We start from the raw sequence: 21,931 nt of genomic DNA on the forward strand, positions 1-21,931 counted from the left end.
TGCACGCCACGCAGGTTGCCGTGGGTTGCGTCGTACAGGTACACTCGCACAGCCCGAGGATGTCATTTTCAATCGGGACCAGGCTGTGCTCAAAAAGGCCAGCAGAATGAACGAAAGCCAAGGGGCCGAGTTTGGCGCATGCAGGTCCAGTTGCTAGGTTGTTTCCAAGATTGACACGGGTTTTGCATGGTTGATGAGCTCGGCTCGAAGTTGAGCGGGAATCTCGACGTCACTTTTGAAACATTCCCAATCGCCAGAGTTGGAAACTCCGTCTGGCACAATGAACCTGTCCATCAGCGCTCACTTCTGGTACATAAGACAAAGGCAATCGTGATGGACTATATCCCGGCTGTCTGCTTTTCTTGTACTTGATGCTCCCCTTGTCCCCTGTCCCTTGTCCCTTGTCCCTTGTCCCATGTCCCTTGTTCTATGCGCTATATGCAGGCGGATTGAGTCCCTGAACGGGCTGGGCACGAGGAGGGTCCCCTCGCTTCATGAACTCCTGGCCACAATACCAGGACGGGATCACAGAGATCGAGCTGGTAGGTGGCATTGCGAGCGGCGAGGAGACGAATATGGCTCCTCTATGTAACGTATGACATTTCAAATCTCTCGAGTCCCGTCCAACCTCATGTCTGTTTACTTGAACCACAAAACGTTTGCTCCAGAGTCCAGCTACAGACGAAAGAGCTGTGCTGAGCATGCTCCTCAGGATGACGCTTGAACTCGCTATCAACCCTTGCACCGGTTTCTTTGCTCTCATTCTTACATTGCAAGTTCTGCACGCTATGGCTATGCCGTTCAATCTTGCCAACGTGAGCGGCGTCCGCTCGAACAGCTGTGTTTGGGAATTCAGTCCGACCGTAAGTTTCTACCTATCCTCGAGAGATTCTGCCGTGTTTGAAGGACCTTTGGCTATCATAACCTGCCCTTATGTTCAGAGGTTGATGACCCTTGGCAGATTTGTGGTGAGGATGTGGGTTACCAAGAGCTTGCTTATCCAGAAAACACTGTGTGCATGCCTCTCACAGTTGGGATGAAGAACGTCTGGACAAACGAATGTTCAAGCTGGTTCGGTGAGTCTTAGCGAGTCATTGCTGTCCTTCCGTGGCAACTCCTTCCGCGAGCCAGCCCTTTACCTTGGCTCAACGAATTGGCGTGACTCAAAGCTAATGGAGTGGAAATGCGCAGGAGCATGTACAATGTGGATACAGCCTGATTGCACTGGTGAATGGTCGTTGAGAATCGAAGATCCAGCAAACACTCATTTGGGAACCTGCTTTTCGGAGTATTACTACATCATGGCAGTCTCTTGTGAGCCAACATGATAGGGATACACATTTTCGGGAATGACAGAAGATTTTTTGGGGAGGGGACTCGTTCAGGAGTTGCATCTGCTTCGACCTAGACGGGGTTGGATGGTACAAGGAGAGGGGAGAGCATGCTAATATGCACCAGGAAGGACATCAGACTAGCTAGGATAGAGGCATGAATCATTTGGTCTTCAGGTATTTTGTGAGAGATTCCAAGACAAGGCTGCTTTCCTTTCTTCTCGCGTTGATTGGCGAGCCTTGTCTCGAGCACGGACCACCTCGCCACCACCCCGACCAGAAACAAGTCTTCTTTGAACCACACTTGACCACATCCTTTATTCTTCAAGCTTTTCCTCCTTCGTCTGACATTGCTCCCAACCCGTCGTCGCCTGACGCACCACTTAACAGGAGGCTCCATCAAATGTCTTGCCCTCTGAGTGGAAATCCGCAGATGGCTCTCATCGCCACACGCATCGTAGCCATCGGTACTCGGTATCCTTGAACGGCAGCGAACCTCCAGTGCTCCAAGGAGACCACAGTTGGCGAGATCCGCTAACGTGAGTGCTCGCGGATGACATGCTAAATAATATACACCTATCGATCGGGAAGCTTTGATGTGGACAATGGCTATTGAATGCAAACCGATATCCAATGTTTGTGCGGGCAACCACAAACAGTTTGATCGTCTTTGCCTCATCTCTTCTCAACAAGGGCATGACTCTGTTCGTTTCAGAGGCCCCGTGAACCAGCACAACTGCTTATATATACATGAATGTACTGACTTGGTCTTGGTCAAGAATGTCCGGACACTCAGGATGCTTTGCCGGAGGCTGGATCTCATGCCTTCTCTAGTGCGACCAAACCAGGGAGCTGATGATGCGTGCTCAAAAGACATTGGCATTTGTCACAATCAGGGTCGCAGTGACCTTAAATCAACAGTTTGCCAAAACATCACTTGGATTGAGAACGACCAGGCCTGGGGAATGGACGGGAACTGGATATATGTTCGCAAGGCGACCGTCGACATTGATTTCTAGGATGCCCACCATCTCACAATACCGGTTCATATCGGGGAACGGCTGGCGCCAAATCGAGATTCCTTGAGGAAGCGGCACTGTCACCAACCGCTCTTCATTCATCACTCGACGCGTCTCGAGAATCTCTTCACCTTCACGTGCGCCCTGGCAACGTGGGTTCTGCAACCCTTTGAAGGTGAATGCGATGACTTCCTGAACGTGGAGACTTGGGCAGTACATCGCGTCTCGCGTCTCACGTCTCGCGTCTCTTAAATATCCCCAACCTTCGGCCATAGCACCTTCTCTCCCACACTTCTCAGTCTCGAACACTTGCTTTCGAAACATTCTCACTCACACAGTCACACAAGTCTTTACAATACTAAAACTTAAACAAGACAAACCTTAAAAGAACTGAAATCACATCCATCTCTCCTTCTCTCCCTTCTCCACCGCTCCACCCTCAAGTGCAATGGTGACCAATGATACTTCAGGCCACAGAAAACGCGAGGAAGAACCAGTACAAGGTCTTGAAAATGCCTCAGTCTTTTCGTTACCCTTGGGCTATATGTATATGAGCTCCTCCCATCCTCAAGCCTCTTTCTTCCAGACTCAGAATCGCGAACAATACTTGTTACAGACGCACAGCTTTCAACAACGACATTCCCTCCCGATATTCAACATCCACGCAAGTCACTTTGTGCCTGATGCATGCGAACATCGACCTCAAGCAAGCCTGAAAGTCCACGCTGCTGAATTTCTTCCAAGTTCGCCAGACAGCAATACCCCTGTAATTAACTCCAGAATGGACGGGGTTGCAACAGAATTGTTCTCCGTCAACCAACCTCCTCCTCATATCAATAACTCTACATCCGTCATTCACCACACTCTTCCTATGCTGCCGACTTATGAACTTGAGCAGCCTTCGAAGCTCGACTTTGATGTTGAAGGACTGTATCGTCAGCCCAGAGAAGAAGAGAGCTCCGAAGACGAAGAACAAGAACCCCGATATTATACCCAGGGTTTCTACTTTCCTACATCTTCGAACAGTTGCGACTACACCCCTGCTGTCTTCACAGCCTTCCGGGACCTCAAGAGGTTTCCTCTACCTGAGGCTGCCGAATATGAAGAGCAGACTCCTGAGCGAAATGAATCCAGAAGACGAGATTTCGTCCTGCTCATGCACGACGAATTGAAAGGAGTCGAGGACGAGGACAGCAATACCGAGAGCAGGTCTAAACAGACCAGAAATGGGGGTGAGGCCAAGAAGGAAGACAAATCCAGATGGATCCTCAACCCTCAGGGGGATTACTCGATGTTCACAATTAAGGAACTCCAGTGCTTGGGATGCATCCATCACTTTAACTATCTCGGTCGACCTGTCCTCGGCAAGTCGGCCACAGCTCCGGCAACTACAATTGCCATTCTAAAGTCGCCAAAGCACCTCAACGTCACCACTCCCAATGGGCTTTGGAAGAGCACCATTATGGAGTGTGCCACGCGGCTGCTGGACCCAGTCCGCTACTTCGGCAAGACGGAGATCCTGGAAACCCTTCGTGGGACCGATCTCGAGAATGCTTGCATTGGCCAGTGCGTGAAAACCTACAGTGAGCACGGGTGGTGGGTCTATGACGAGTACGACGATGAAGAATACCCTGTCGAGCTCGATTTTCTCCAACCATCGTTTGGGCCTGGTATTATGTTCAACGGAGTCACCAAAGGCCTTGCCCATCGCATTGACATAATCACTGCTGCTACCCAGGAGAAAGAGAAAGCGGACGCAGCCTGCAAGGCAGCATTCAATGCCAGGCTTGCGCAACCCCGCAAGCGATCGGGACTTGGTAAACTCTGTATCACCCATGAGGATGTTCAAGAGGTGCCGACCTTTACTTCTCAACGACGGACTACCTCGTCACCCCTCCGGCACCCAGTTCAGCCCACCGTCAAACTAGCGCAGCCAACCGCCGGCCCATCAAATGGTGTTGTCGTTCCCGATCGGTATACCACAGGAGGCTCGCTACCGTATGAAGAATGGAAGCGACGCCTGGCCGCGACAGAAGACGAACCTGTTGCGGCATGTTGGGCCGACGACGAAGACGAAGACGACGACGGAGAAGAAAACGTTGTTCCGACTCTTCAATATACGACAGGAAGCTCGCTACCACGCGAAGAGTGGCAGCGACGCCTCGCCGCAATAGAAGATAGACCTATTGCTGCTTGTTGGGCAGACGACGAAGATGAAGAAGAAGATTCTTCTGCCCAGCCCCAAACTGAGGCTGGAGCCCAACACATCAACATCAACAAAGCAACTGTTGATGAAGAGGTTGTAGACACGGAAGACCTCTATGACAATGATTGTCAAGGCGTGTCGTTCTCGTCAACATGTACAAGTGTCGATCACTCCCGGGCTTCGAGTGTCGTCCCCGTTGAGACCCCCGAGACCTCGCTCAACGTATCAGACAATGAAGATGTTGAACCAACGGCCGCCGCTGAAGACGAGAATATTCAATCCCGTCCTCCACCAGCCAACCGCCGTGTCCGCTTCGACTCTTCTCCGCTTACGTCCTCGCCAACAATCACCTGGTGTCTTCCGACCGAAGTGTCGCGCTTCTCGTCGACATCATTCGACGACGACTCCGAGGCGGAGAGCCTCGAGCAGAGTGGCGCAGGGGGGGAAGAAGACGACGAAGAAGTCCTCGGCCCTGTCCCCCATCTGCCAGCCTTCCAGCGCACACGCCAAGGCTGGTGGCACGCCAGCTGGCGCACCACGAGGGCAAAATTGACCAAGAGCCGACCGGCCAGGCACAATGCGCACGGGGTTTCCACCAGCGCCAATATCGGCGCTGCCTATGTCGAGGTCCCCGAGTCAAGACGCGGGAGCAACAGGAGTGCAACTAGCGCCCTTCGCAAGGCCAACGCAAAGTCCAAGGGTCTTCTAAAGAAGGGCCTCCAGAAAATCAAGGGCATCTTCACCAAAATGCATTGAGGCCAACGACTCTTTGCTGGCAGGGTTCCCTCGACAACCACCACCACCACCACCAACAATTTTCACGACGATACGACACGACACGACCAGCACTGCCTCTAGGCATTGACGACGGCTTTATCACGAACTTACTTCAAACGCGATCATGGATTATTCGGAATTTGGGAGGTTTTCCTGAAGGGGTTTCGGAATGGTATTTCGGCGCAAAGGGAAAAAGTTCAAGGGATTGCGTCGGCGAATGCAAGGGTACATGGGAAATGGAGCTAAGGATACACACGGCTTGAATGCGCAAATCAGCAGATTCACCAAGTGCTGGGTTCTGCTGTGTCTTGCGCGACGATTTGCAATTGGGGTTTTCAGCATTGGCGTTCCGGAATTGTGCAAAAGATTTGGGCTTCTTGTATGGGAACATTGACTAACAGAACAGAGGCTTCAGAGCGTTGGAAAAATTTGTATAGGGACACCCCAACATGGAAAACCGGCTTTATGGACAGTGCTGTTATGGATGAATTGATCGACCGAAAGGGATGATATCTTGGGGCACGGCATCGATACGATACCCCCGGTAAATGGGGATTGGCATTCTGTACAGATAGCATCAAGATGCAGACCTTGGGCTTGAAAACAATCATGCTCAACAATTGAGTCGATACTTGAAGGGCTTGCCGATGCAGCTTGGAAATCTATCTGACATACTCGGTACGAGGGTACAATACCCCGTAGAGCTGAATGTCACCCAGAATTCGGAGCTCCTCCTGGGTGTCTCCAAGAGCCAGCATCACCAGGGACTTCGAGACGGACGCAAAAATTCCATACTTCGATGCACATCATGACTAGGGATGCAAGTGCTGATCGGCTACTTGCCACGTTTCGCTAGGTCCAGTTTGCGAAAGCTGTCTTGAAGCCTGTAGCTTTCCAATCCATCCGAAACTGCGGGAGACAGGCTGCATTGGGATGGGGTATTCTGGCTCTCGAATCGTGTTTATTCTCTTTTCAGGATTGATGTGCAACCTGGCGAGCTGGGCATTGGAACGAGAGAATTACCCCCTCGCCCCTTAGGTTTGCTGCAAAGTACGGAGTACCTGCATTTCACTTAGTCCAAGCACCTGCATCCTGACATCAACGTGCAGCAGGGAGTTGCATTAGGGTTGGAGATGAGTATCCAATGAAGTGTTGAAGGTCTGCCCGAAGAACAGGTCATCCATCAGTAGCTTTCCGGAGAAACCTTGATGTCGACAAGGACGTTGAGGTTGACATTACATATGCGCTCGAATTCGAGGACAGAACCTTGTCGTGAAAGATAGACAAAAGATCGATGCTCTAGAGGAGGTGATCAGGTTGGGGGCGAGGATCGCGGCGATCTCAAAAAATGCCGTCAAGGGCAAGAAGCGCAACACAAGCCTGGAGAGGTGACTGGTCAGCAAACCGAATGAAGCCAACTGTTAACGGAGACTGGCACCGTCTTTGTTCAACGTTGTGGGCTTGATAAGTTACGGTCTGGTGTGGGTGGTTGCAACGCCATGTAATTTCCCCTCCACCAGGGCATCCACTGCGTCACAAACACCATCGAATCTTGACTTCAGACCATCCTCAAACGAACTGCCCTTCTGCCGCAAGTCTGGCGAGGTTTCGGGGTCTCGGCTGGACAAAGGTACGAGCAAGACGCTGCAGATGCTGATAGGTGGAGGCACAAATGAGGAGGCAGGGAGGGGTTGCGGTATGCAGCAAGCCGAAGCTACACAGCAGATGCTTCTTCTTCAGACTCATGGGCAATTGTACGAGGTCTGAGGTACCGAGTGCCGTGTACCTATACCCTCGAGTTGACACTGTCGAAAGCAGGCGTGCCCGAGAATCAGAGGAAAGGCGAAGATTGTCGTGTTTCAAAGAGGGGAGTGCAGTCAGGGAGGAGTGGGAGGCATGAGACTCGCAGGAGCAGAGGTCAAGGTGAAGCGAGTGCCGCGAAATTGCAAAGTGAGAGGAACAGGGCAAGCGCTGCAATTAGCCGGGGGCCACCAAGGGCCACCCAAGCACCAGCCAGGGCTTAAAGTGTGTGCTGGCGCGAGAGGCTGGTCCTGGTCAAGCGTTAGGACCCAGGCCTTACCTGCACCGGCTAGATGCCCCGGCTGTCGTCCTCTGTGTGCCGATCAACAAAGAACGCTGGGTGTCACGATCGCTCGGCCACGCTGCGCAACCCACCCTGCTGCGTGCCCGGCGGGTGCCCAGTGGGCGCCCAGTGGGCGCCAGGGTGGGCAGGAAGCGGTTAGCACGTCTTTGGAGGTCGCAGTTGCACCACTTGCAGCTGCCCAGGTGTGTTGTCGCCGTGGCAGGGACGCTCTTCTGCCGGGCTCTGCAGTAGCCACCGGGCAACACTGGGTCCCCAGTAGCCCTGCATCCCCAATCACGGCTGCGTGTTCTGCCAGCTCCCCCGATCTCTTACCTCTTTCCACACTCTCTCCATCTGCATCTTCTCACCTTGCTTTGTTTTTGCCTCCAATCCGCTCGCAGGGTCTCTCTTTAATCCGGAGCTTTTTCGACAGTCCTCTGACCAACAGTCGCTCGTTTCGCTGTCCTTCTCTTCTGCGTCATTCGACACGTTGGAAATATACAACTTCTTTCAGTTTCAACTCTTTCCTGTGCCTATTCCACCACTCCACCCTCCCCGTGACCCGAACCTGTCACAGCCCCGTCAGAGCTCGACGACCTAGCTTCCAGCTTCCAGCTTCCGGCCAACTCGCCGAGCCTTGAGCCTTGTAACGTGGCAGAGGGGGACCGATTGCGACAACAGCTAGAGCGGTCGTGGGAAGAATGGTGAGTTCAGCATGAGCTGGAGCTCGAAAGAGGTGGTTACATTTTGGATATTCGCATTGGGAAGCTTCAGTTGACCAATCCCTTCACCAACGGTTTACGGACGACCTTTCCCAAGAGCATGAAGAAACCCCGTTACTTGGGCGCATTGGCCCTCATTGCTCCCGGCGTCTCTGCGCAGAGCTGCATATCACTGGCTGGTTCTAAGACATGCCCTGCTTTCAACTCTTCCTCAATATCGACAGATTCTGCTTTAGTTGCCCTATAGTGAGTGATCTGCTTTCTCTCTTTGGTCCGAGGAAGAGAAGCCCTAACGTGATCCCAGTCCCTTTCTTGCTTTTGTGACGTCGACAGAGAGCTTCGATACCCAATTAAGTCAATATGTGGATGAGCAATATGTACAGACAAAATACATCAATATCTTCGGTTGTGACAATGTCAACCTGGGCAACACCTCCAGCTATTACGCCCGTTATACGATCAGCTTTCTCTGCAACGGCATCGTGCAGAACTCCAGGACGCCCTGCGGTCTATCCCCCGCCGACTCTGAGCCCCTTTGTGCCGATTCTTGTGCCGAATTGGCGCTGAGTGAGGAACAGATCGTCTCGAGCGACCTATGCGCGGGTCGCAATAGCGACTATGCCGACGAACTCCGAGCCGACTTCACCAATTGTGCTTTGCCAGCCAATTCTATTAGTGGCAGCTGTATCACAGGGGAGTCGAACGAACCTGACGACTGCGGGTTCGGCGGCAATCTGATGGGTCTTTGCAGTTTTTGCCGCTCAAGTACCCTCAATGGGACGGACTCCTGCTGCTTGACTTCCAACGCGACGGGTCGATGCCAGGATGTCACGCTTCCAGTCTTCTCCACCATTTCAAACCTGTTCTCGTCTACCGCCAGTGCTACGTCTTCGCCTACCGTAAGCCCAACAGCGGTTGCTAGCCATGGAGGCGGTGGTTTGAGTGGTGGCGCGATCGCCGGAATCGTCGTCGGGTCTGTATTGGGGTTCCTTCTCCTCCTTGCCGTGATCATACTCTGCTTCATATGCTTTCGTCGCAGGCACAACGATAGCAAAGCAGGCAGTGTTCTCAACCAGCCGTCGCCTCAGAGGAAAGGTGTTGTCTCCGCGTCCTACAACCAACCCATGTCGCAGCAAGGATATGAAGTCTTGCCTGGCGGACGCGTCGCTCGCATGTCTGCACTGCAAGATGATCAACCAGGCGTTGGACCTACAGTCGGACCACGAAATTACACGTCCCACACTGACCCGTATGGCGAGAGCCCCGAATCGCGCGAAAAGACGGTTGGCGCGGTCAAAACTAATGGCTCACCCGGCAGCGACTCACATGGATCGTCTCCGGGCGACTTCTCATCGCCGGAAGGAGTTGCAAGTGGACAATCAGAGCAGTTGCCGTTCTTCAAAGACTACTACTCTAATGATGATATTCACCCTGGAGATAAAGTCTCGGTGTTGTGGGCTTATCAACCTCGAGCAGGAGATGAGTTTGAACTGGAACGCGGTGACATGTTGAAAGTCGTCGGCATCTGGGATGACGGCTGGGCAACTGGAGTGCGTATCAACGAGCGGGCGGAAGATTACGATGGCAAGCATAAGGTGCAGCGAGACAGCGGTGTCTCGAACGGATCGACCACTCGAGAAGAATCTCCTACCCCGCCGGGGGAGATCAAGGCCTTCCCCCTTGTCTGTGTCTGCCTACCCGAAGCCTGGAAGAAGACGGTAGAGGGTGATACATCTACAGAAAGCGGCTCAGGTGCTCCTCCGATATGAGAAAATCGGCCCGGTCTCCAATCATGCTGATTTTACGACGACATGCAGTTAGCAAGGGCGTTTTCGGGATGGTGGCTCACGGTCCGGCGAAAACTACAGTACTCAATAATCCAGTAATAGATCACACAAAATGCACAACCCTGGAGTCGGTGTCGACTTGGATCGCAGAACAATGTCTTGTCAGCAGCGCTTTTGTTCGGTACCCGTGTTGGATCTCTGTTGGTTACGCGTTGTTGTCGGTTTTGTTATCTTCTATGCCTTCAGTTGATACCCATTGTGTACAGCCCCCGGCCGGCTTGGAGTACGTTATGCTCTATGCTCGATGTTCAGTGCTCAATGTTGACGTCGCATGGTTACGAGCAAGCGCGTTGGTTTAGTGAAATGCTTTCTGGCGAAGTTGTGTTTCCATTTTCGGTGTGCTTGGTGAACAGGACGACGAAGGCCGCATTTGGGAAAGGTTTGGAACAAGAAAATGAAGATGAGAAGAGACAGCATGAGAGCAAGACTTGTTTGGAGCGACGACTGGCAAGAGGAAGTCACTTGTGTTGATATACACTTGGTACTGCGGCTTGGTCGAGTCGAGAGAGAAGTCCGGAGAAAACATGACCAAAAAAAGCCAATCCAGCACGCAACGAAAGACAGGGATAGAGTCGAGTCGAGTTCCAAGCCCCCTGGTGGTCGGGAGTGAGCCATGAATACAGAGAGCGTTTAAATAAAACTCCTTTTGCCATTGTATCCTGCTTTCCGATGTACGGAGTATTCGGTACTGTATTGCTATTCGAACTCGATCCGCTGTGCAATATTTTGGTGAACTGCAAGGCTGCTATAGGAAGAGGGGGATAAAGTCTTCTCACCCCGCGTTCCCTCTGAAAAACAGAAGGAACCTTCTTCAGTCGCAGCACCTGCCTCTCTCCCTCCCCCGTGCTCAGCAGAGGTGAGGTATGTTACATACAAAGTCAGTTCGTTCGCGGCGTTAGAGTCTAGGGGGTGTCTTTCATCTTTATCGAAGGAGAACAAGCACAACAAGCGAGTCGGAGGCCAGGAAGAGGCAAGGGCCACCTGAGCATCTAACATCTATCTCCCTTCGACGCTATAATGTCGTACAGTACCGTATGCCATGTCTTGCGCACGCCATCTCCACACCACGCACTCCTGCGATGCGGAACTGCGGTTTGGTACAGTGCTGTAGGTTTTGCGGATTTTTGTCAAAATCATTTCATTCCATTCCATTATGGTAGTAGTTCCGTGCCGTGTGTCGTGTGCCACGTAAGAAATAAATAAAAACAGGTATCCTCTGGTATCTTCTGTTCTGTTGATCCGTCTCAGGGTGGTACCAATCCTTATGCTGTATCCTCGTCCCCATTCCCGTTGTGTCCGTCCCATATCGCCTTCCTCTGTCCGGTTCGTAATCCTCCCGGCCACCGCTATGCCATGACCAAAACCGCCTGGCTGGAGACGGAGCAGACGGAGCAAGTCCCGAACCGCTGTGGACTCGATGAACGCCCAAGAACGCCACCCGATTTTTTCCCTTCGTTTCCGTTCCTGTTTTCCCGCTTCTGTGCAAAACGATTTGATTCCCTTTTGAAAAAGATAGATGATGAGCGCCAAGAATGAATGGAAAAGGCTGTATTTCTTGTTCTTGAACGACAAGAATCATCGTGCAGCGAGAATCTCCCCATCCCGACAGACCGTCGCCGGGGCGACAGGGCCCATGTCCACGAGTCCACCCTGGTCGCACATATAAAACGACCTTTCCCCGTTGCAGAACAACGCACCGTTGGGTGTGCAAGGCCCGTCGTTCTCGCGGACGATTTGGCCATTTACGCAGGTCGTGCCGGGGGCGACGGGGCCCATGTGGATATATGTCGTTCCCGTTGTTGTGGCGATGCACTGGGAGAAGCTGAAAAGGGTGTTGCAGGTGAAAGTGCCGGGGACGCAGGGGAGGGGGAGAGATGTGGCAGAAGTGGAGCTGGTGCTGGTGCTGGTGCTGGCGACGCGGGCCAAGGTCGTAAAAGTGGTTGGTATTGTGTCTCTCGTTATAGGGAATGTGAAGAAAGTGCTCGTCAAGGTGCTTATAGCTGAAGTCGTGAGGGTCGTACTTGTAGTCGTCGAGTATGCTACAAAGTCGGATTTCGCAAGGTTGGATGCCGTGGTCGTGGCCGCTGTTGTCGCCGTCGTCATCGGGGAAGTCGTAAAAGTAGTAGAGTCAATCATGGTTTCTGTACCGTTCGTAGCGAGGTTATTTCTTGAAGAGAAGGGGGATGAAGTGGTTGTCATGGTTGTTATGGTTGTCGTCGCAGTCGTCGTCGTTGGGGAAGTCAATAAAACATTAGAGTTAGTCATGGTTCCTGCATCGTTAGTAGCGAAGCTAGTTCTTGAGGAGAAGGGGGATGAAGTGGTTGTCCTGTCAGCTAAAAGCAAGGAAGGGAATGTAGTTGCGGTTGTGGTTGTGACCAGAGTGGTGGAAAGATTGGTGAAGAACATCGCCGCTGACCCAGACCCAGTAGTAGTTGTGGATGGGGCCGTGCTTGTAGTTCCAATTGCCGTAGTCGAGGACGAGGGATTAGAGGTTGTCGTTGCGGAAGCGTCTAATAACGTAGATCCAGCGGTACTGGAAGCCCCAGAGTCTGAACTTGTGCTTGTCGAAATAGCGGCACCCTGGATGGTAAAGCCCGGACCCGGGCCGGGAACAATTGCATCCTGACCATAGACGACATCGTTACCGGGATCTGGAAAAACCACTTCTTGCCCTTCGATGGTCTGACAGCCATTGCCAACATTGCACACGAACATGTCCGGTAGCTGATCCATGGAAGAAGCTTGTCGTCTGTAGGGAGAAGCTCGGCGGTACCGCTGGTTCGGTCCACTGATGATCTGGACTCTGGCGCAGTTTTGATACATCTCCCTGTTTCCAACGAGATTGAACCAGGACCAGGAAAGCAGAGCCGAATCCGAAGAAGGCGCAAAGCTGGGAACCGTGAAGTTGTAGTTGTGTGTCAAGGGGCATCCGCCGATCATAGACTTGATGACTTTGAACGAAACTCCATTGTCGTAAGACAAAGATAGTTGACAAGAGCCTCCGTCGTGTTCGGTGGTCCCATTTAGCCACATGTCGTAGGTGCCGCCGGAAATATAAGTAGCTTTGGTCACGTATCCATCTGTGTCATTCTGATAATTCTTGCAAGGAAAGTTAGAACCGTCCGCCAACAGCGGGGATGTCATATCATAGTCTTTCTCGTCCACAGGGACGTCGGGGTCAAGGGGACTTCTCAGGGGGTATGGCCAGCTCATCTGCATATGGGCTTGAGTGCATATAGGTAGCCATACTATGGAAGAGAGGGCAAGGGAGAGGTGGAGGAAGCGAGACATATTTGTTCTCGGATGGGAAACGGGGGCAAGAGGCGACGAGGCAAAAAGGGGAGGTTCGAAGATAGCGTGACGCGTCTGGGTTGGTGGAAGAGGGATGTATAACAGGATCAACACACGTATAGCAGGGTCGCTTGCAGACCAAAGGAGCTGAATGCTGTTGCTGTGAAAGAAGCGACCAAGCTTGATGATGAGGTGGATGAGTGTGTGCCTTTGAGCGACCTGATGCTTCCCTTTTGTATATTCTGGCCGCCATCACATACACGTCAAGGTAACCACACCAAATAATGTCCTTCCTGCTTCAAATTTCTTGAGATGGCGCACTAACAATGCCTGCTGAACAAAGCTCAAGGATAAGCTTGTGTGGATACAGCTTGCAAGGAGGTAACCCCAAAAAATGACGAGGCTCAAGCGCGGTCTGGTCGCCAGTACCCCAGAGAATGTGTCCATCTCCTGCCCCATAGTGACATTCTTCAGGCCTTCCTTGAGCTCTCGGGTTCCAGCCTGCTAGCTTTTGTTGGGCAAGCACGAACCACCCCACAGTCGTTGTCCCGGTGACAATCGAGCACTGTCCGCCAATCTCAGCCACCAAAGCTAACCGGCTCTCGGCTCAACCATCGTACAACTAAAGGAATCTGGGGGATGTGACTGTGTACTGGGTATAATTTAGGTCCCTCGGGTTTGAAGCGCCAATGCCCATCGTTGCTCGAAGAGGGGTTTGAGCTGGTTTTGCTTGTCAACGATTGCGCGATCCGAGGAACGAGCGCGTCCTGTCCGCCTGGGGGGATATTGAGCCGAACCATGGAACATAGCAAGCTGTGGGGAGCTCTTCTGCTGGTGAGAAGCAAGTTCCAAGTCACGACTCACTGATTCTCTTCGTATATAGTACAAATTCTGTGACTGAATCAGCCTTGTATCATGGCAAAAGCGATCATCTTGGAAGGACTGATTCCCATTTCCGCGGTTGTTTTGGTTCCTGTGGGCCAAAAATTTTTTAAATTTTTTTGCCTAGCTGTGGGAAGAAGCTCCACGTCGCTGTCGACCTGTAGATTAGAGGTAGACGTAATCCCCCTCATCGATCTCGGCCACGAACGATAATGCACGAGCGACATGCGCAGCGCACCTACTATCCGGCAGTGCTCCACGCTGTTGCCGGGACGACCGTCTCGACAATCGAATATCCTTGTCATTCCATCTCAATTTATCGTAAATTCGAGTCTTCTGGATGAAGAAGGCATATGCTCCAGTTCGGCATGCATTGTCTTCCAGATCGATTTGATTTTTCCCATTCTGCCCATTTCACGCGCATCTCCTTCCGTTCTTGATGATCGGTAGCATGGGCAGTCCAGGTTGCATCCCGTCCAGCGGTCAGGAGTGGACCAAGCCAGCGATAGATGACAACAATGAGCCAAACTTGTCGTCTCCCAGATGCATCAGGTGAAAGACTTTCACGAGCCTGAAACATAAATTGTGTCTTGCAACCTCGAGTAAAGCAGGTGCCTTTACACCTTGCACCAGCGCGGCCGTCTCTAAACTCTCGCTTTGACTCGTTGATACACGGTGGGCCCTTGACCCCTGGTGGGAGGCGCTGGGTATTAATGCATGCCCTGCAAAATTTGCTAAGGATGTAGGGGTCACCCAGCTTCAAATGAGGGCAAAGCCGGAAATCGATCGCTTGGAGCGCGCTTGAAACGTCCTTGACCTGAAACACTTCTTTGTACATGCCACTACCACCGGTTGTTCTTGTGTTGTATAGAGGCGACGGCGCTTGAAGGAGGGCAACTTTGGAGATCAAAAGAGATTCTGCTTTTGAATTTTCCAAATCCATGACTGAGGTGCCTTTCTCCGGTCGGTCAGCAACAGACCGGTTGCGAATGGAGTTTCTGCACCTCGAACAGGGTTCAAGCGTCTCAACCCGAAATGGCGACTCCACACCGGCCTTGATGTTGCGGATCGTCTTCTGGTAACCAAAGTGACGGTGCGGACATAACCAGACCTGTCTGCAATCTCGGAAGGTGGGTTCCTGCTTGATCTCTGGGATAGGAAAAGTAGACCGGATATGCAGCGTTTGACACTTGCCGCACACCAACCTATCCAGTTCAGCGGGGTCCTGATCGCGTTCAGTCATGCAGAGAAAATCGAACAGCTCTTTCCCTGTCAAGACAAAAGATGGTGTGCTGTACAGATGAAAGAACCTGGAGCAACTATGACGGAGAGCGACCTCGCTGCTGGGGTTCAAGTATTGCTGGAGAAACATCAATAGCTCTGTCGGCAGTGACAGAAAGCCCGACTCGACATTGTTGAAGATTGTCCTTTCGGACCACCTCGTCCCAACCGAGGGGGTCTGTTGGCGAGGTGGTCGTTCGATAATTGCTGTGTCGGGAGTGAAAGCCAGTTTCGAGACGAGCTGTTCGTCCGAGGGTGTCAAAGATAATGCTTTGCTGGGCCATGGCTGCAATTTGGCCCGATTCTCTTCCACTACTTCAACTGGGTCAGGTGCGGACTTGGTTCGTGAAAGTTTTCTGCGAAAGTTGGCGAGAACTGGCATTTTGTAGATGTCCTTGGTGTATGATGCGCCGAGATATCAGCAGCGGGAAAGGCGGAGTTGAATCTTCCGAAATGGACGAGACAGAAAAGCACACAGTCAGTCAAGCAGGTCTTAGACAACCATCACAGACTACGGAAGTGGCTTGATGGATTTTGATCAAGTCCGTCAAACACAATCGGCGGCATGGAGACATGGATTGGTGCTGACTCTTCGCCACGGCTGGGAGATGGTCAGAGATGGTCAGAGATGGTCTGGCCATTTCAGTAGGAGGAGGAGGCGTTCTCAGATGGCCCTTGAGCGGATAAAGGGTTCGCGGTGTGGTGTGGTCCGACAGCATTGGGACCGTCCAAGGACTGTTTCCCGCAGGACAAATCAGAAGAGCCGGTTGCCACTGGGATGGGGTAGATGGCTGCAAATGGCTGGTAGCGAGGCCGTTTATCGATCCCTGCAGCGGGCGAGACCCTGTAGATTGGCTCGATGGTCCATGGGCGGCAGAAAAGGAGGATTAGCTGCTGTACCACACCATGCAATGACGAGCTGGCCATTTATTGGTGCCAATGCAAGGAGAGGGTGTCTTGCCTTTCCCCGATCGAAACAACGCGGGTGTGAAGATCGATCTCGAGAGTCGTGTGGACGAGGTGCAGCTGGCAGCTGAGCGAGGAGCAACAAATGTCAAACACAAAAGTCGATGACGTCGTGGAGAGGAGCTTGGATATGCTGGTCACTGCACTGCTGCCACCTGCAAGTGGAATCATGTACTGAGTATGTAGCTCGGTCACTCTCTCACCCAAAGTCAAGCCGAACCGCTCAATAGATACATCGCATGTTGAATTCCTCAGTTGCTCCTCTGTGTTCAATCCGAAGCGCTAGCAAATATCGCCTACTTGGTCTCAGACGCTTTACTGCCCCGACAATTACACCCCATGTCCGCCCTGGCTTGACACCGAGATCTGTATCGTTACCGCCAACTGCGATGGTCAAACGAAAGAGGTCAATCAAGGCCACCAAGATCACCAATGTCACTTCTGCTAGATCGGCTCCTGCATCACCTCGACGAACTAGTCCCAGAAATGCCTCTATTGCGGCCTCGGCCAGAATTGACACTAACCCAGACAGTTTCTGTCCTTCGCCAGACGCTGAGGAGCCTGAGGTTGACAATATGAAAAGCAAGAAAGCAAGGACCGGGAAAGAGGTAGTCGGTGGACTTTCCGAGACACTTCCCGCACCGACCGTCAATGTCAAAACCTCGCCGAAAGGAGGGGACGGGCTTGACAAGGAAGATCCTGAAGCTGAAGGAGACGTGGAAGCCAACCCTGAAGAACTGAAAGAAGCCCTGTCCCGACCGCCTCCAGTAAACAGCTCGTACCTCCCATTGCCGTGGAAGGGCCGCTTGGGCTATGCCTGTCTCAACACCTACCTCCGTGCTGCAAATCCACCAGTCTTTTCGTCACGAACGTGTCGCATCGCCTCGATCCTCGAGCACCGCCACCCGCTGAAAGATCCTACCCAGCCCGAACATCCAACCAAAAATCGACCAGACAAGGATCAGCCGGCGGACATTGCTCGGGGGCAAGAGTATGTGGAAGCCTTGGGTCTCGCCAATGCGCGGGATATTGTTAAGATGTTACGCTGGAACCATCGCTATGGCATCAAATTTCTCCGGCTCTCGTCTGAGATGTTTCCATTTGCCAGCCACGATGTGTACGGGTACCAGCTCGCCCCCTTTGCCTCAGAAGTGCTTGCAGAAGCCGGTCGCGTGGCTGCCGAGCTCGGTCACCGCTTGACGACCCATCCCGGGCAATTCACACAACTGGGCTCACCGCGAAAGGAGGTTATACAAGCCTCGATCCGCGACCTAGAATACCACTGCGAGATGCTCGAGCTGTTGGAGTTGCCGCCACAGCTGAATCGAGACGCGGTGATGATCTTGCACATGGGTGGTGTCTTCGGCGACAAGGCCGTCACTATCGCTCGATTCAAAGAGAATTACGTCAAGCTCCGACAGGGCATCAAAGACCGTCTGGTTTTGGAGAATGACGATGTTAGTTACAGTGTGCATGATCTGCTGCCTGTGTGTGAAGAACTGAATATCCCACTTGTGCTGGATTTCCACCATCACAACATTGTCTTTGATGGGGACAAGGTGCGTGAAGGTACACTGGACATCATGGGTCTCTATGATAGGATCACAGCCACATGGACAAGAAAGGGTATTACGCAGAAAATGCACTATTCAGAGCCTGTGCCATCGGCCATTACAGCACGACAGCGCCGGAAGCACAACCCGCGACCTGCAACATTGCCGCCCTGTCCGCCGGACATGGATCTAATGATCGAAGCCAAAGACAAGGAACAAGCTGTCTTCGAACTCATGCGCACGTTCAAGTTGCCCGGATTTGACACCTTCAATGATATGACACCGTACGTACGGAACGACGAGAATAAGGCATGGAAACCTCCGAGGAAGAAGAAATCCCCCAGAAAGAAGCGCCTGATCGAGGACGATGAAGAAGAACTGGTCGACAATGATGAAGATGCTGACAGAGAAGTTCCACCACTGCCTCTGATCCCAGATTCCGAGATCAGCATGGGTGGTCCCGATGGACGAGTCTACTGGCCTCCAGGCATGGAAGAATGGCTGCGTCCAAAGAAACGAGACGTCAAGCCTCGAGATCCAGCAAAGGCAAAGACGACGGCCGAGCGAGCGGCGCTAAGGCGGGCCGAGAAAGCTGCGTGGCAGGCTGCGAGAGAAGCGTCGGCAGAGGCAGATACGCCAGGCTCCGCGGCCCATGCGCACACTTTTGAAGTTGTAGACACGAATGCGATTCCTGGGACCAAGCCTAATCTCGCTAGAGCAAGGAGTGTGTACGGTGTGGTGAAGGCGAAGAAGAGGAAACCAGTCCGGGCTCCTCATTTGGGAGGAAGCGTGAAGAATAAGAAGACCGCAAATACAACTGTGCTGACCCCGAGTACAAGCGACCAAGAATCTTATCCCGACGACAAAGGGAAGAAGGACTCGCAAGACTTCGAGATGCCGGACCTTACGGATGCGGAGGAGGTGGCTCCGGCTGTTACCAAAGTCAATCGGCGCGCACCAACGCGAACTCTGAGCGGAAGGAGTGCTAAGCGGAAGGCCGTCAAGTATGCGGAGGGTGATGACGACGAGGGCGATTGATTATTTTTGAGTGATTGTTTTTAGTAGGATTTATGAGAGATGAAGAGATCCTCGGGGGGAGGGAGTCATGATCAGACCTGTGCCAACAGGACCTGCTGCCGCTATATTGGTTGAGCATCTATCGGAGATTCCAAAAATTCGGTGATCATATCCCTGATGGCATTTTGGAACAGTGGTCATTTCAGCAGCAAGATGGTCGAATGAGGGATCGTGACTGTAGCCTCGCAGCAGCTGTCCGAGGACCATTGTTACCATTCGGCGCTCCGCCATTGTTGCTGGAAGGAGAAATCGTCCTTTTTGCTTTCGGGTGTGATTCCCATTGGAACACCGGCCATTGGTGAGCGCTGCAATGGTGCGAAGTGAGGTGCAGGAAGATGGGTCGAATAATGCTTCGTCACTTTGGGGGACAGAGGACATCTCCTAGCCCTATCATCGTCACCTACATACGTAGTTGCCAGATCACTGCATACATAGATGGGAGGAAGGCGGTTCGGGGCATCAAAGCCCGAGGTGCAGCGGGCAGGGTGTCGTTGGAGCTCGGGACGCTCTGCGTGTCTGTACATTTATTGTCTGCAAGGGGCGCCGTTCGTTGTCCGATGGCGGCGGTCCGTTACGTGTGCCCTTGCTTACGAGGTATCGCCCTGTGCACGGCGTATCCTTCGGCCTCCTCGGTAGAATGGCCGGTTGGGAGGGTGGCCCTCATGGATTCGTGGGGTGGTGGGGGCGATGGGAATGAGCTGTATTTCCTGCGCCAGTTTACCTCGCATCGAGGACCTTGCTAAAGTATTAATACATTCTTGTAAAGGAGAGTGACTGACTTGACTTAACTTCACGACATGTGCGGCTGGCGGCCCATCGACATGGTTTGCAAAAGAGGGAGTTTTGTGAAGTTGGGTCTGGCTCGTGGCCGCTGGGATGGATGGCGCTGGGCCTGCTCAATGAGGGGATGATTCGCCGGAGCATTTCCTGACCTCCTAGTTCTCTCCCCTAACAAGTAACGAACTCGGTACCCATTTCTGGACTTGTCGAGGAATTTGCCGACCCATCGGCGGCAGTTTGGCCCGGTGTGGTGGCAGACGATGCCCGCTGGCCGTGTGCCAGTCGTTGTTGATGGTTTGCTCGCGGAGGAGTAGGTATTTGCAGAGTCGTCGATAACGTCACGATTGTGGAATGACGGTCGGAAACCATGTCGTTGTTGCATCATAGCCTATTTACCTGCTCCCTCGTGTCATTCTGCTCATTCTGCCCCGCGTGCGTGTTTGCGTCTGGATAAATTTGAAACTTATTTTCTGGAAAGAAAAGAAACGGATTTCTTTACCCAGCCCCCTTCTCTTTTCTGTTTCGCGTTCTTGTTCCTCTTTGCACGCGTGTTTTTCGTACACCTTGGACCTCTTTTCCTCCTCGAATTGAACTTCTGCCATATACCGTCTGCAGTCATGGGCTACCCCGATACTTTTGAAGGGTTCATGATCAGGGACCAGCAGAAGTGGACCGAGTTTCACAAGCAAGAGGTAAAATCTTCTCGCAAACCCGCCGGGAACCACGCTGACCCCGAACGCTGCAGTTCAAACCCAAGAAGTTTGGCGACCACGATATTGATATCAAGATCGAGTGCTGTGGCGTCTGCGGCTCCGATGTGCACACAATCAATGGTGGCTGGGGAGAAGCACCGCTGCCCATCTGTGTCGGCCACGAGGTAGTTGGTCATGCTGTCAAAGTCGGAGACGCTGTGAAGACTGTTAAAGTTGGAGATCGCGTGGGGGTTGGTGCTCAGATCTGGGCCTGCCTCAAATGCCCCCAGTGCAAGAGTGACAACGAGAACTACTGCTCACACGGGGTCGATACATATGGTGCTCCTTACCCGAAAGAGGTCGATCCAGACGAGACCATCTCCCAGGGCGGGTACTCCTCCCACATTCGGGCCCACGAATACTTCGTCTTCCCTATCCCCGATGCTATTCCCTCGCACCTCGCCGCTCCCATGCTTTGTGCAGGATTGACGACTTGGAGTCCCCTCGTCCGGGCAGGCATCGGTCCAGGCAAGAAAGTGGCGATTGTTGGCTTGGGTGGCTTAGGTCACTTCGGAGTCATGTGGGCCAATGCTCTGGGTGCCGACGTCACGGTCATCTCACATTCTCCCAGCAAAAAGGAGGATGCTCTGAAGCTGGGCGCAAAGGAGTTTGTGACAAATACCGAGAAGGGTTGGGCAGAGAAATACGCCTTTGCTTTTGACTTTGTGCTCAATACCGCCGACATGACCCACACTTTTGACCTGCAAGAATACCTGTCGCTCTGCAAGGTCAACGCCACATTCCATCAAGTTGGTCTGCCAGACGAGGCCCTACCACCTCTAAAGGCCCAGATGTTTATGAGCAATGGCAGCTCCATTGGTGCGAGCCATATTGGCAACAGACCCGAGGCCTTGGCCATGTTGAAACTAGCAGCGGAAAAACAGCTCTTCCCCATGGTCGAGACGGTTCCCATCTCGGAGAAGGGATGCGCAGAGGTGGTGTCTCGCGTCGCGGCAAATAAGATACGATATCGGTTCACTTTGACCGATTATGACAAGGTGTTTGGATCTCGTGAATGAGGAAGCTGGCAGCGCTGAAAAAGGTCACAACAGTTGTCCAGAAGCTAATAGGAAACCATCGAGAGGTGCCGAGGCGGCGGTCCTGCTATTTTGTTGTACATCTAAACGCATGTCCAACTTAGGGAAGGCCACTGTGACACAGAAAGTGCCTGTCAAAAAGCAGGTGTTTTCTTTTGCATGGTGTACCCATTCTGTTGCCGCAAAGTCTGGTCATCTTCATCAAACGCAGCACCTAGTCCCCTATTATGTAATATTGTCTCAGACCCATCGGCTCAGTTGCCTTAAGGGGGCAGGGCGCACTGGTTGGCATTCTTCGAATTTTGTGATTGGCCGACGCTTTAGCTC

At 52.6% G+C, this 21,931-nt stretch overlaps 7 protein-coding genes across 7 annotated transcripts; 5 read left to right on the forward strand and 2 right to left on the reverse strand.

The window, feature by feature from the left end:
• Window positions 1–713: 713 nt before the first annotated feature.
• A1O5_01638 (uncharacterized protein) lies at window positions 714–1,087 on the forward strand (the record flags this gene model as incomplete). Its single annotated transcript, XM_007742254.1, has 2 exons — window positions 714–863; window positions 962–1,087. 2 exons carry the CDS (start codon window positions 714–716, stop codon window positions 1,085–1,087), a joined length of 276 nt encoding a protein of 91 aa, XP_007740444.1.
• Window positions 1,088–3,131: 2,044 nt separating this feature from the next.
• A1O5_01639 (uncharacterized protein) lies at window positions 3,132–5,312 on the forward strand (the record flags this gene model as incomplete). The annotated part of the gene is made up of 1 exon (XM_007742255.1): window positions 3,132–5,312. The coding sequence occupies one exon, from the start codon at window positions 3,132–3,134 to the stop codon at window positions 5,310–5,312; it is 2,181 nt and encodes a 726-aa protein (XP_007740445.1).
• A 2,926-nt stretch (window positions 5,313–8,238) lies between these two features.
• A1O5_01640 (uncharacterized protein) lies at window positions 8,239–9,907 on the forward strand (the record flags this gene model as incomplete). The annotated part of the gene is made up of 2 exons (XM_007742256.1): window positions 8,239–8,384; window positions 8,443–9,907. 2 exons carry the CDS (start codon window positions 8,239–8,241, stop codon window positions 9,905–9,907), a joined length of 1,611 nt encoding a protein of 536 aa, XP_007740446.1.
• A 1,653-nt stretch (window positions 9,908–11,560) lies between these two features.
• Window positions 11,561–13,276, reverse strand: A1O5_01641 (uncharacterized protein; the record flags this gene model as incomplete). The annotated part of the gene is made up of 1 exon (XM_007742257.1): window positions 11,561–13,276. The coding sequence occupies one exon, from the start codon at window positions 13,274–13,276 to the stop codon at window positions 11,561–11,563; it is 1,716 nt and encodes a 571-aa protein (XP_007740447.1).
• Window positions 13,277–14,474: 1,198 nt separating this feature from the next.
• Window positions 14,475–15,821, reverse strand: A1O5_01642 (uncharacterized protein; the record flags this gene model as incomplete). The annotated part of the gene is made up of 1 exon (XM_007742258.1): window positions 14,475–15,821. One exon carries the CDS (start codon window positions 15,819–15,821, stop codon window positions 14,475–14,477), a length of 1,347 nt encoding a protein of 448 aa, XP_007740448.1.
• Window positions 15,822–16,794: 973 nt separating this feature from the next.
• Window positions 16,795–18,996, forward strand: A1O5_01643 (uncharacterized protein; the record flags this gene model as incomplete). Its single annotated transcript, XM_007742259.1, has 1 exon — window positions 16,795–18,996. One exon carries the CDS (start codon window positions 16,795–16,797, stop codon window positions 18,994–18,996), a length of 2,202 nt encoding a protein of 733 aa, XP_007740449.1.
• Window positions 18,997–20,432: 1,436 nt separating this feature from the next.
• A1O5_01644 (alcohol dehydrogenase (NADP+)) lies at window positions 20,433–21,586 on the forward strand (the record flags this gene model as incomplete). Its single annotated transcript, XM_007742260.1, has 2 exons — window positions 20,433–20,507; window positions 20,561–21,586. The coding sequence occupies 2 exons, from the start codon at window positions 20,433–20,435 to the stop codon at window positions 21,584–21,586; spliced, it is 1,101 nt and encodes a 366-aa protein (XP_007740450.1).
• Between the last annotated feature and the right edge of the window lie 345 nt (window positions 21,587–21,931).

Source organism: Cladophialophora psammophila (genome assembly GCF_000585535.1).
Source record: "Cladophialophora psammophila CBS 110553 chromosome Unknown aczJe-supercont1.2, whole genome shotgun sequence".
Lineage (NCBI taxonomy): Eukaryota > Fungi > Ascomycota > Eurotiomycetes > Chaetothyriales > Herpotrichiellaceae > Cladophialophora > Cladophialophora psammophila.